The sequence below is a fragment of the Oncorhynchus tshawytscha genome, linkage group LG07, assembly GCF_018296145.1.
Source record: "Oncorhynchus tshawytscha isolate Ot180627B linkage group LG07, Otsh_v2.0, whole genome shotgun sequence".
In the NCBI taxonomy this organism is placed as follows: domain Eukaryota; kingdom Metazoa; phylum Chordata; class Actinopteri; order Salmoniformes; family Salmonidae; genus Oncorhynchus; species Oncorhynchus tshawytscha.
In genome coordinates this window covers 73,243,202-73,258,201 of record NC_056435.1, presented here as the reverse complement: position 1 = coordinate 73,258,201, position 15,000 = coordinate 73,243,202, and the positions used below count along the sequence as shown (strand labels likewise).

The 15,000-nt window shown below is 41.9% G+C and overlaps 1 protein-coding gene across 7 annotated transcripts in view; it reads right to left on the bottom strand.

Moving 5' to 3' along the window:
• nisch (nischarin) overlaps positions 1-15,000 on the bottom strand; it is a 40,308-nt gene that overhangs the window by 21,094 nt on the left and 4,214 nt on the right. For all 7 annotated transcript variants that reach the window (XM_042324933.1, XM_042324927.1, XM_042324928.1 and 4 more), the window contains exons 4-12: positions 14,689-14,737; positions 14,240-14,403; positions 14,024-14,119; positions 12,393-12,488; positions 12,153-12,305; positions 11,717-11,785; positions 11,150-11,335; positions 10,735-10,863; positions 3,018-3,134 (exon numbers count right to left, since the gene is read on the bottom strand). In XM_042324933.1, the coding sequence (XP_042180867.1) occupies positions 3,018-3,134; positions 10,735-10,863; positions 11,150-11,335; positions 11,717-11,785; positions 12,153-12,305; positions 12,393-12,488; positions 14,024-14,119; positions 14,240-14,403; positions 14,689-14,737 (1,059 nt within the window). The remainder of the gene's footprint in view (positions 1-3,017; positions 3,135-10,734; positions 10,864-11,149; positions 11,336-11,716; positions 11,786-12,152; positions 12,306-12,392; positions 12,489-14,023; positions 14,120-14,239; positions 14,404-14,688; positions 14,738-15,000) is intronic.

Genomic DNA, 15,000 nt, shown 5'->3' with positions numbered 1-15,000 from the left:
TAATACTGTAATGACCCCCCCCAGATATCAGTAATACTGTAATGACCCCCCCCAGATATCAGTAATACTGTAATGACCCCCCAGATATCAGTAATACTGTAATAACCCCCCAAAGATATCAGTAATACTGTAATAACCCCACCTCCCAAGATATCAGTAATACTGTAATAACCCCCCAAAGATATCAGTAATACTGTAATAACCCCCAAAAGATATCAGTAATACTGTAATAACACCCCCTCCCCAAGATATCAGTAATACTGTAATAACCCCCCAAGATATCAGTAATACCCCACCTCCCAAGATATCAGTAATACTGTAATAACCCCCCAAAGATATCAGTAATACTGTAATAACCCCCCAAAAGATATCAGTAATACTGTAATAACCCCCCAAGATATCAGTAATACTGTAATAACCCCCCAGATATCAGTAATACTGTAATAAACCCCCAGATATCAGTAATACTGTAATGACCCCCCAGATATCAGTAATACTGTAATGACCCCCCAGATATCAGTAATACTGTAATGACCCCCCAGATATCAGTAATACTGTAATGACCCCCCCAGATATCAGTAATACTGTAATGACCCCCCAGATATCAGTAATACTGTAATGACCCCCCAGATATCAGTAATACTGTAATGACCCCCCCAGATATCAGTAATACTGTAATGACCCCCCAGATATCAGTAATACTGTAATGACCCCCCCAGATATCAGTAATACTGTAATGAACCCCCCAGATATCAGTAATACTGTAATGACTTCCCCAGATATTACAGTAATATACTGTAATGACCCCCCCCAGATATTACAGTAATATACTGTAATGACTTCCCAGATATTACAGTAATATACTGTAATGACCCCCAGATATTACAGTAATATACTGTAATGACCCCCAGATATTACAGTAATATACTGTAATGACTTCCCCAGATATTACAGTAATATACTGTAATGACCCCCAGATATTACAGTAATATACTGTAATGACTCCCCCAGATATTACAGTAATATACTGTAATGACTTCAGATATTACAGTAATATACTGTAATGACCCCCCAGATATTACAGTAATATACTGTAATGACTTCCCCAGATATTACAGTAATATACTGTAATGACCCCCAGATATTACAGTAATATACTGTAATGACCCCCCAGATATTACAGTAATATACTGTAATGACCCCCCAGATATTACAGTAATATACTGTAATGACCCCAGATATTACAGTAATATACTGTAATGACTTCCCCAGATATTACAGTAATATACTGTAATGACCCCCAGATATTACAGTAATACTAGACCAGATATTACAGTAATATACTGTAATGACCCCCCCAGATATACTGTAATGACTCCCCCAGATATTACAGTAATATACTGTAATGACCCCCCAGATATACTGTAATGACCCCCCAGATATTACAGTAATATACTGTAATGACCCCCCAGATATTACAGTAATATACTGTAATGACCCCCCAGATATTACAGTAATATACTGTAATGACTTCCAGATATTACAGTAATATACTGTAATGACTCCCCTGATATTACAGTAATATACTGTAATGACCCCCCAGATATTACAGTAATATACTGTAATGACTCCCCAGATATTACAGTAATATACTGTAATGACTTTATTACAGTAATATACTGTAATGACTAGATATTACAGTAATATACTGTAATGACTTCCCAGATATTACAGTAATATACTGTAATGACTCCCAGATATTACAGTAATATACTGTAATGACCCCAGATATTACAGTAATATACTGTAATGACCCCAGATATTACAGTAATATACTGTAATGACTTGGATATTACAGTAATATACTGTAATGACCCCCCAGATATTACAGTAATATACTGTAATGACTGTTAGATATTACAGTAATATACTGTAATGACCTGTTGTTGATATTACAGTAATATACTGTAATGACTACCCAGATATTACAGTAATATACTGTAATGACTGTTGCTATTACAGTAATATACTGTAATGACTCCCCCAGATATTACAGTAATATACTGTAATGACCTGATATTACAGTAATATACTGTAATGACTACTGATATTACAGTAATATACTGTAATGACTTGCAGATATTACAGTAATATACTGTAATGACTGTTATTACAGTAATATACTGTAATGACTACCAGATATTACAGTAATATACTGTAATGACTTGCTATTACAGTAATATACTGTAATGACCCCCCAGATATTACAGTAATATACTGTAATGACTACCCAGATATTACAGTAATATACTGTAATGACCCCCCAGATATTACAGTAATATACTGTAATGACTCCCAGATATTACAGTAATATACTGTAATGACTTCCCAGATATTACAGTAATATACTGTAATGACTTCCCCCAGATATTACAGTAATATACTGTAATGACCCCCCAGATATTACAGTAATATACTGTAATGACTTTGCCCAGATATTACAGTAATATACTGTAATGACTTTGGATATTACAGTAATATACTGTAATGACTCCCCAGATATTACAGTAATATACTGTAATGACCCCAGATATTACAGTAATATACTGTAATGACCCCCCAGATATTACAGTAATATACTGTAATGACTTAGATATTACAGTAATATACTGTAATAACCCCCAGATATTACAGTAATAACCCCCCGAGATATCAGTAATATACTGTAATAACCCCCCAGATATCAGTAATATACTGTAATAACCCCCCCAGATATCAGTAATATACTGTAATAACCCCCCCAGATATCAGTAATATACTGTAATAACCCCCCAGATATCAGTAATATACTGTAATAAACCCCCCCAGATATCAGTAATACTGCAATAACCCCCCAGATATCAGTAATACTGCAATAACCAGTTGTAAGATGCTCCTGTTCACAGAGATCAACAGGCTCAGAACACTAGACAAAGTTACCACAAATCATTATTCTGCCCTTGGTTATGGCACCTTACCTTCTTTTCGTTGTTGTTGGCCATTCGGTCTTTAGATTCTTTGGCTTTCTGAATAGCTTTCAACACCTCCACAGTGTCCAGCTCTTTCTCTGTCGGCGCAGTGCTGTCCAAGCATACCTGTTAGACAAGGACAACCACATCAACAATCAGTGGGTAGTTACCAACCTACCACTACAGTTACAACCTCCCACTAGTTACAACCTACCACTACAGTTACTAGAGTTACAACCTACTACTACCACCACTGCTACTACTGTTGTTGCTACTTCTGCTACTACTGTTGTTGCTGCTACTACTACTACTACTACTACTACTGCTGCTACTACTGTTGTTGCTGCTACTACTACTGTTGTTGCTGCTACTACTACTACTGTTGTTGCTACTACTGCTGCTACTACTACTACTGCTGCTACTACTACTACTGCTGCTACTGCTACTACTACTGTTGTTGCTACTACTGCTGCTACTGTTGTTGCTGCTGCTACTACTACTACTGTTGTTGCTACTACGGTTGTTGCTGCTACTACTACTACTACTGTTGTTGTTGCTGCTACTACTACTACTGTTGTTGCTACTGCTGCTACTACTACTGCTGCTGCTGCTACTACTACTGCTGTTACTACAACTGCTACTACAACTGCTACTACAACTACTGTTGTTGCTACAACTGCTACTACTGTTGTTGCTACTACTGCTGCTACTACTACTACTGTTGTTTCTGCTACTGCTGCTACTACTACTGTTGTTGCTGCTGCTGCTACTACTACTGTTGTTGCTGCTGCTACTACTGTTGTTGCTGCTGCTGTTGCTGCTACTACTACTGTTGTTGTTGCTACTACTGTTGTTGTTGCTGCTACTACTACGGTTGCTCCTTCTGCCGCTACTACTGCTGCTACTACTACTACTGCTGTTTCTGCTACTACTGCTGCTACTTCTGTTGCTGCTACTACTACTACTACTACTACTACTACTACTACTACTGCTGCTACTACTGCTGTTGTTGCTGCTACTACCGTTGTTGCTACTACTGCTGCTACTACTACTGTTGTTGCTGCTACTGCTGCTGCTACTACTACTACTGTTGTTGCTGCTACTGCTGCTGCTACTACTACTACTACTACTACTAGTTGTTGTTGCTGCTACTACTGTTGTTGCTGCTACTACTACGGTTGCTCCTTCTGCCGCTACTACTGCTGCTACTACTACTACTGCTGTTACTGTTTCTGCTACTACTGCTGTTGCTACAATTGCTGCTGCTACAACTGCTGCTACTTCTGTTGTTGCTACTACTGTTGTTGTTGCTACTACTTCTGTTGTTGCTACTACTTCTGTTGTTGCTACTACTACTGTTGTTGCTACTACTACTGTTGTTGCTACTACTACTGTTGTTGCTACTACTACTGTTGTTGCTACTACTACTACTACTACTACTACTACTGCTGTTACTGTTTCTGCTACTACTGCTGTTGCTACAATTGCTGCTGCTACAACTGCTGCTACTTCTGTTGCTACTACTACTACTACTACTGTTGTTGCTACTACTGTTGTTGCTGCTACTACTACTACTACTACTACTACTACTACTGTTGTTGCTACTACTACTACTACTACTGTTGTTGCTGCTACTACTACTACTACTACTGTTGTTGTTGCTACTACTGTTGCTACTACTACTGTTGTTGCTACTACTGTTGTTGCTACTACTACTACTACTACTGTTGTTGCTGCTACTACTACTACTGTTGTTGCTACTACTGTTGTTGTTGCTACTACTGTTGTTGCTGCTACTACTACTACTGTTGTTGCTGCTGCTACTACTGCCGTTGTTGCTGCTGCTACTACGGTTGCTGCTTCTGCCGCTACTGCTGTTTCTGCTGCTACTGCTGTTGTTGCTGCTTCTGCTGTTTCTGCTGCTACTGCTGTTGTTGCTGCTTCTGCCGCTACTGCTGTTTCTGCTGCTACTGCTGTTGTTGCTGCTACTGCCGCTACTGCTGTTTCTGCTGCTACTGCTGTTGTTGCTGCTTCTGCCGCTACTGCTGTTTCTGCTGCTACTGCTGTTGTTGCTGCTACTACTGTTGTTGCTACTACTGTTGTTGCTACTACTGTTGTTGCTACTACTACTACTACTGTTGTTGCTACTACTGTTGTTGCTACTACTGTTGTTGCTACTACTACTACTACTGTTGTTGCTGCTACTGCCGCTACTGCTGTTTCTGCTGCTACTGCTGTTGTTGCTGCTACTGCCGCTACTGCTGTTTCTGCCGCTTACTGCTGTTTCTGCTGCTACTGCTGTTGTTGCTGCTACTGCCGCTACTGCTGTTTCTGCCGCTACTGCTGTTTCTGCTGCTACTGCTGTTGTTGCTGCTTCTGCCGCTACTGCTGTTTCTGCTGCTACTGCTGTTGTTGCTGCTACTGCCGCTACTGCTGTTTCTGCTGCTACTACTACTACTGCAACTACTGCTATTGCTGTTACTGTTTCTGCTACTACTGCTACTACGGCTAATACTACTACTGCTGCTACTATGGCTAATACTACTACTGCTGCTGCTACTACTACCCCTACAGCTGCTACTACTACTACTACTATGGCTAATATTACTACTACGGCTAATACTAAATCAAATCAAATTTTATTTGTCACATACACATGGTTAGCAGATGTTAATGCGAGTGTAGCGAAATGCTTGTGCTTCTAGTTCCGACAATGCAGTAATAACCAACAAGTAATCTAACTAACAATTCCAAAACTACTGTCTTATACACAGTGTAAGGGGATAAAGAATATGTACATAAGGATATATGAATGAGTGATGGCCACGCACGCCTCCAACTCAATCATCAAGTTTGCGGACGACACAACAGTGGTAGGCTTGATTACCAACAACGACGAGACTGCCTACAGGGAGGAGGTGAGGGCCCTCGGAGTGTGGTGTCAGGAAAATAACCTCACACTCAACGTCAACAAAACTAAGGAGATGATTGTGGACTTTAGGAAACAGCAGAGGGAACACCCCCCTATCCACATCGATGGAACAGGGGACTACTACTGCTGCTACTATGGCTAATACTACTACTGCTGCTGCTAGTATGGCTAATACTACTACTGCTGCTACTATGGCTAATACTACTGCTGCTACTATGGCTAATACTACTACTGCTGCTACTATGGCTAATACTACTACTGCTACTACTATGGCTAATACTACTACTGCTGCTACTATGGCTAATACTACTACTGCTGCTACTATGGCTAATACTACTACTGCTACTACTAAGGCTAATACTACTACTACTTCTGCTGCTGATGCTGCTACTATGGCTAATACTACTACTGCTACTACTATGGCTAATACTACTACTGCTGCTACTATGGCTAATACTACTACTGCTACTACTATGGCTAATACTACTACTGCTAATATACTATGGCTAATACTACTACTGCTGCTGCTAGTATGGCTAATACTGCTGCTACTGTTACTACTGCTGCTGCTACTACTACTACTTCTGCTACTACTAAGGCTAATACTACTACTACTTCTGCTGCTGATGCTGCTACTACTTCTGCTACTACTACTACTACTACTACGGCTAATACTACTACTACTTCTACTACTGCTACTACTACAGCTAATACTACTACAGCTAATACTACTACTACTTCTGCTGCTGCTACTACTACTACTAAGGCTAATACTACTACTACTACTTCTGCTGCTACTACTACTACTACTTCTGCTGCTACTGCTACTACTACTTCTGCTGCTGCTACTACTACTACTACTACTAAGGCTAATACTACTACTGCTACTACTAAGGCTAATACTACTACTTCTGCTGCTGCTACTACTACTACTACGGCTAATACTACTACTACTTCTGCTACTACTACTGCAACTACTGCTATTGCTGTTTCTGCTACTACTGCTAATATTACTACTGCTGCTACTATGGCTAATACTACTACTACTACTACTACTACTACTACCCCTACAGCTGCTGCTACTATGGCTAATATTACTGCTGCTGCTGCTATGGCTAATACTACTACTGCTGCTGCTACTATGGCTAATACTACTACTGCTACTATGGCTAATACTACTACTGCTGCTGCTACTATGGCTAATACTACTACTGCTGCTGCTACTATGGCTAATACTACTACTGCTGCTGCTACTATGGCTAATACTACTACTGCTGCTACTATGGCTAATACTACTACTGCTGCTGCTACTATGGCTAATACTACTACTGCTGCTGCTACTATGGCTAATACTACTACTGCTGCTGCTACTATGGCTAATACTACTACTGCTGCTGCTACTATGGCTAATACTACTACTGCTGCTACTATGGCTAATACTACTACTGCTGCTACTATGGATAATACTACTACTATGGCTAATATTACTACTGCTGCTACTATGGCTAATATTACTACTGCTGCTACTATGGCTAATATTACTACTGCTGCTGCTAGTATGGCTAATACTACTGCTACTGTTACTACTGCTACTACTACTACTAAGGCTAACACTACTACTACTTCTGCTGCTGATGATGCTACTACGGCTAATACTACTTCTGCTGCTACTACGGCTAATACTACTACTATTTCTGCTGCTGCTACTACGGCTAATACTACTACTTCTGCTGCTGCTACTACTACTACTACTACTACTGCTAATACTACGGCTAATACTACTACTGCTACAGCTAATACTGCTACTACTACTGCTACTACTACTTCTGCTGCTGCTACTACTACTACTACTACTACTACGGCTAATACTACTACTACTACTACTACTACTACTGCTACTACTGCTACTACTGCTGCTACTGCTGATGCTGCTAATACTACGGCTAATACTACTACTACTACTTCTGCTGCTACTACTAAGGCTAATACTACTACGACTTCTGCTGCTACTACTAAGGCTAATACTTCTGCTGCTGCTGCTACTACGGCCAATACTACTGCTGCTGCGGCCAATACTACTGCTGCTACGGCCAATACTACTGCTGCTACGGCCAATACTACTGCTGCTGCTGCTACGGCCAATACTGCTGCTGCTGCAGCCAATACTGCTTCTGCTGCAGCCAATACTACTTCTGCTGCTGCTACGGCCAATACTACTTCTGCTGCTGCTACGGCCAATACTACTTCTGCTGCTGCCAATACTACTTCTGCTGCTGCCAATACTACTTCTGCTGCTGCCAATACTACTTCTGCTGCTGCCAATACTACTTCTGCTGCTGCCAATACTACTTCTGCTGCTGCCAATACTACTTCTGCTGCTGCCAATACTACTTCTGCTGCTGCCAATACTACTTCTGCTGCTGCCAATACTACTTCTGCTGCTGCTACGGCCAATACTACTTCTGCTGCTGCTGCGGCCAATACTACTTCTGCTGCTGCTGCGGCCAATACTACTTCTGCTGCTGCTGCGGCCAATACTACTTCTGCTGCTGCTGCGGCCAATACTGCTGCTGCTGCGGCCAATACTGCTTCTGCTGCGGCCAATACTGCTTCTGCTACGGCCAATACTGCTTCTGCTACGGCCAATACTGCTTCTGCTGCTGCTACGGCCAATACTGCTTCTGCTACGGCCAATACTGCTTCTGCTGCTGCTACGGCCAATACTGCTTCTGCTGCTGCTACGGCCAATACTACTTCTGCTACGGCCAATACTGCTTCTGCTGCTGCTACTACTACTACTACGGCTAATACTACTTCTGCTGCTGCTACTACTACTACTACTTCTGCTGCTACTACTGCTACTACTACGGCTAATACTACTTCTGCTGCTGCTACTACTACGGCTAATACTACTTCTGCTGCTGCTGCGGCCAATACTACTTCTGCTGCTGCTACGGCCAATACTACTTCTGCTGCTGCTGCGGCCAATACTACTTGCTGCTGCGGCCAATACTACTTCTGCTGCCAAATACTACTTCTGCTGCTGCTGCGGCCAATACTACTTCTGCTGCTGCTGCGGCCAATACTACTTCTGCTGCTGCTGCGGCCAATACTACTTCTGCTGCTGCTGCGGCCAATACTGCTTCTGCTACGGCCAATACTGCTTCTGCTGCTGCTGCGGCCAATACTGCTTCTGCTACGGCCAATACTGCTTCTGCTGCTGCTACGGCCAATACTGCTTCTGCTGCTGCTACGGCCAATACTACTTCTGCTGCTGCCAATACTACTTCTGCTGCTGCTACGGCCAATACTACTTCTGCTGCTGCTACTACTACTGCTGCTACTACTGCTAATACTACTTCTGCTGCTGCTGCTAATACTACTTCTGCTGCTGCTACTACGGCTAATACTACTTCTGCTGCTGCTACTACGGCTAATACTACTTCTGCTACTGCTACTGCTAATACTACTTCTGCTGCTGCTACTACTAATACTACTTCTGCTGCTGCTACTACTACTACTGCTAATACTACTTCTGCTGCTGCTACTACGGCTAATACTACTTCTGCTGCTGCTACTACGGCTAATACTACTTCTGCTACTGCTACTTCTGCTACTGCTACGGCCAATACTACTTCTGCTGCTGCTACGGCCAATACTACTTCTGCTACTGCTGCGGCCAATACTACTTCTGCTGCTGCTGCTGCCAATACTACTTCTGCTGCTGCTACGGCCAATACTACTTCTGCTGCTGCTACGGCCAATACTACTTCCAATACTACTGCTGCTGCTACTACGGCCAATACTACTTCTGCTGCTGCTACGGCCAATACTACTTCTGCTGCTGCTGCTACTACTACTGCTACTACTACTGCTAATACTACTTCTGCTGCTGCTACTACGGCTAATACTACTTCTGCTGCTGCTACTACGGCTAATACTACTTCTGCTACTACTACGGCTAATACTACGGCCAATACTACTTCTGCTACTACTACGGCCAATACTACTTCTGCTGCTGCTACGGCCAATACTACTTCTGCTGCTGCTACGGCCAATACTACTTCTGCTGCTGCTACGGCCAATACTACTTCTGCTGCGGCCAATACTACTTGCTGCCAATACTGCTACTGCTGCGGCCAATACTACTTCTGCTACTACTACTGCTAATACTACTCTGCTGCTGCTACTACTAATACTACTTCTGCTACGGCCAATACTGCTTCTGCTACGGCCAATACTGCTTCTGCTACGGCCAATACTACTTCTACTACGGCCAATACTACTTCTGCTGCTACTACTACTACTACTAATACTACTTCTGCTGCTGCTACGGCTAATACTACTTCTGCTGCTGCTACTACTACTACTGCTAATACTACTTCTGCTGCTGCTACTACGGCTAATACTACTTCTGCTGCTGCTACTACTACTGCTAATACTACTTCTGCTGCTGCTACTACTACTGCTAATACTACTTCTGCTGCTGCTACTACTACTTCTGCTGCTGCTGCTAATACTACTTCTGCTGCTGCTACTACTACTGCTAATACTACTTCTGCTACTACTACTGCTAATACTACTTCTGCTGCTGCTACTACTACTGCTAATACTACTTCTGCTACTACTACTACTACTACGGCTAATACTACTACTACTTCTGCTGATGCTGCTGCTGCTACTACTACTACTAAGGCTACTCCTACTAAGGCTACTACTAGGTTGCCTCCCCCACTAAGAAGTCAGTCTGTCTGTCCTACTGTATGTGGTGTGTGTCTGTGTGTGTGTCCATACCTCTGAGGCGCGGTCCCAGAACTGAGCCAGCACCTTGGTTCTGTAGTCAGGGATGATACACATGGGGTTGTTAGACAGGACCAGCCTCTCCAGGCAGGGCAGCATTCCTATGTACCTGATCTCCTCAAGCTGAGAGGACAGAGGAAATTCAGCACTTTAGTCAACTTTATATGTATGTCATATACCACCGCAGTTACTGTAGCTAGTAACTTCACTGTAGTAAAAGTAGTTTTAGGCCAGCTACTACTAGCTTAGTGACAACTGATGTAAAAACATTTCATTTTTTTTAACAATCAGAATACTAGCGACCTGTCCCAGCTTGTTGAAGCCAAGGTCCAGGTTGACCAGAGAAAATAGTTCAGCGAGGCCCGATTGATTAATTGATTGGATGCTGCAGAGTGGTAGATTACCCTACCTGTCCCAGTTTGTTGGAGCTGAGGTCCAGGTTAACCAGAGAGTATAGTTTAGTGAGGCCTGCGAGGCTGTCGAGCTGGTTGCCTGCCAGGTTGAGGGTCTTGATGTTACCCAGTTTGGTGTGGGCCCCTTCTAACACTGTCAGAATGTTGTAAGAAAGGTCCAGGTGGATCAGATTGTACAGGTGCTGAAACAAGCAAAAAACAACATGAAAACAAAACGGACGTCATATTATGGTCTTGGGTACTCTTGTACTTTTCTCTAGAAATGGCCTCAACTAGCCAAAGCATCATTAAGTCAAATACAGTGACAGGTTAATCCTGTAACATGATTAGCTACTTTTCTCTATTTTTTATTTTTAAACACATTATTAATAACATGTTACATGTTTTATTAGGGGAACATTCAAATATTTACATTAAATGAAGCCATACAACAACACCACACCAACCACTAAGATATGGGGCTCTTTTGTTTTGAATGTTGTTTTGACAATGCGTCCTATCTATTGTAAATATCTCTGTACCGGAGCTCTACAGCTCTATGAACATCTCTAGTCTGAACATACCTGAAGGTTTTCCACCATAGAGAGCTCGTTGGAACTAAGATCTAAGAATTCGACTTTTGGTATCAATTTCTGAAAAATAGGACAACATTTTTTTTAAAGTTACCAGAATTACACATAGTCAATTGTATTATGGCCAAACATAGACGTACAGTATAATTCCATTAATAACACACAAAAATATATATTTTTTAAATATTATTTATTTACCTTTGTTTAACTAGGCAAGTCAGTTAAGAACAAATTCTTATTTTCAATGACGGCCTAGGAACAGTGGGTTAACTGCCTTGTTCAGGGGCAGAACGACAGATTTGTACCTTGTCAGCTCGGGGGTTTGAACTTGCAACCTTCCGGTTACTAGTCCAACGCTCTAACCACTAGGCTACCTTGCCGAATAACAGGCATTCGTTATTATTGATATGAGTGTAGGGTCTCTCACCACTGAGTTGTCTATGCAGCCTATGTGGTTGTGGCTCATGTCCAGGGTGGTGAGAGTCTTCCAGGTAGGGATGATGGTGGCAACGGGCCGGTCTGTAAGCGCTCCCTCTGCGACCCACTGAGGGGACACGCATGCCTCCGGAACCAGCACATCCTACACAACGAAGGTAGGAATCAATACAGATTTACCTACCAGCCACACACACACACAAATCAACTACGAGTAAAGTGGACGTGCTACCATCATGGATGCTGCAGAGTGGTGGACATTCAGCGTGACCAGACAGGGTTTCAGAGAAGGCAGTCCCATGATCTGGGCCGAGTTACAGTCACTTATCTGGAAGAAAAGGATTTTAAAATTAAAAATCAGGGGAATAAGTGACGGTTTAATTATCAATAGGATGACAGCCTAGGAACAGTGGGTTATGCTAACATGACTAAACGGTAACACGTTAGAATAATGTTTATTACTAAGTATTAATAAAACTGTTTATAAGTATTACCCAGGTCCAAAACAGAATATTTCCGCAGATCCTTTTTACCATATAGTGAGGATATTTATCACCAATAATTGAGTTAATAATTTAGTTCTATATCAGCTGATGGTATGCTGCTTTAAGTATCTGTGTGTCCTTGTTGTGTCTCATGGTCTATTTATGGGTAATGGATGTATTGGCTGGTGCAATCAAACTTCTCCTCTTGGGGATTAATAACATACTATCTTAACATTACCTTGCCTGGTCACAGATCTGTTGTCTTGCTAATAATGTCAATAAGAAGCACAGATCTGAGATCAGGCTAACCCACCAAAAAGGCTTCAGAAATTCTGTTTCATGACCCAGGAAAAAGGAACTGCAAATTGTTGACATCATTTTGTAGATAATGATATTAAGTGGAAGAATGTGTGATCTACAACTAATAAATTAAATCAAATGTATTTATATAGCCCTTCGTACATCAGCTGATATCTCAAAGTGCTGTACTGAAACCCAGCCTAAAACCCCAAACAGCAAGCAATGCAGGTGTAGAAGCACGGTGGCTAGGAAAAACTCCCTAGAAAGGCCAAAACCTAGGAAGAAACCTAGAGAGGAACCAGGCTTTCTGGCTGTGCCGGGTGGAGATTATAACAGAACATGACCAAGATGTTCAAATGTTCATAGATGACCAACAGGGTCAAATAATAACAATCATAAAGTTGCACATTAATTAAATATTATAAATCAAAAAGGTACGAACCGAAGGAATCCTGAAATAATACGAGATAAGAAGCTGTTCATTTTTCTCAGATGCCAGAACAGAGCTTTATGTATCTGTCGGGACCTTGAATGTTTTGAGAGCTGTGTTAGCTAGCAGACATTGTTCTGTCTTTAGTTTGGCTAGCAGGCAAAAGTAATAATGGCCCTGTAGAGTAAATACAGCTGCCAAAACGTCTTCTATTAACTGAGAAAACCACTGCGCATGGTTTAGACTTGATGCTAAATAGCATAACTATGATTAAAGATAAAAAGTTAATGTGCAACTTTTCCAAGTTTTGAATGAGAAAGTTATTTTTCATTACATTATCTACATAATGTTGTTGAAATGTTGCAGTTTTGTTTTCTGGGACATTGGCCCTTGGACTATCACCCATTGGCCCTTGGACTGTCACCCATTGGCCCTTGGACTATCACCCATTGGCCCTTGGACTATCACCCATTGGCCCTTGGACTATCACCCATTGGCCCTTGGACTGTCACCCATTGGCCCTTCACCCATTGGCCCTGTCACCCATTGGCCCTTGGACTGTCACCCATTGGCCCTTGGACTATCACCCATTGGCCCTTGGACTATCACCCATTGGCCCTTGGACTATCACCTATTGCTAGTACATACCTCTATCTGTAGGAGAGCTTTAAAGACTGAAAGGTCAAACGTGAGGCTGTCTTCCTGGATGTTACTGGTCCCCACCTCTCCTCTGGTGCCTGTGATCTGGGAGAACAGTAGAGACAAACAAGACATGGCTAAACACTAGTGGGTTTTTAAGGGCGCCTGTACATAGATCAAATCATATTAGCTACAGATTCAGAGATGTCGAGAGAGAGAGTTCACCTTGAGGTATTTGAGTCTGCAGGTGAAGTCCAGGATGTGTCCCAGGTCTGCCTTGGCGTCACCATTAGAGCAGGTAGGCTTGGCCAGCTTCAGCTGCTGAGTGATGGCATACAGCTGGAGGGGACACAATGTGAACACCTCACCAGCCACCAGCAACTGCTCTCCTGCAATCAATCAAATATCTTTATTGTCCCTGTTCAGACATTTGTAGTGCAGTAAGTCAAGGGTAGCGCAGCCAGTAGAATACAAAAAAATATTGCACATTATTACATCAACATTTTTACTACTGCTTGTTTCATGTGTTATCGTACAACAGTCTTGTCTGAAAGCCACTTCTGAAAATAATACATTTATTATGTTGTTTTCTATTATTGGATGTGTAAATTGTACTATTATTATAATTTTCTACATAATGAGTCTATTGGTAGCTGATGAACAAATTAACAAACCCTTGTGGAACAGCTCCTCTGCCAGAGCGGCTGTGATTCCATTAATTTCCTGAAGACATGGACAAAAGACAAACATTACAAGTGAGACATTCCTTAGCGAAGAAGAAAGACTAGAAGAGAAGTTTCTATGTTATTGTCATTAATTCTGGTCACGTCTGTCACGGCTATCAAATTGACAAGTACCACAAGTATTGTGGTAGTAACAAATGCTGATTTAATTTGTTACTATCACAAGACTTGTGGTACTGGTCAATTTGATAGCCATGACAGATGTGTCCTGTCATCATGTGCTCTCAAATGATTTGTTGTTGT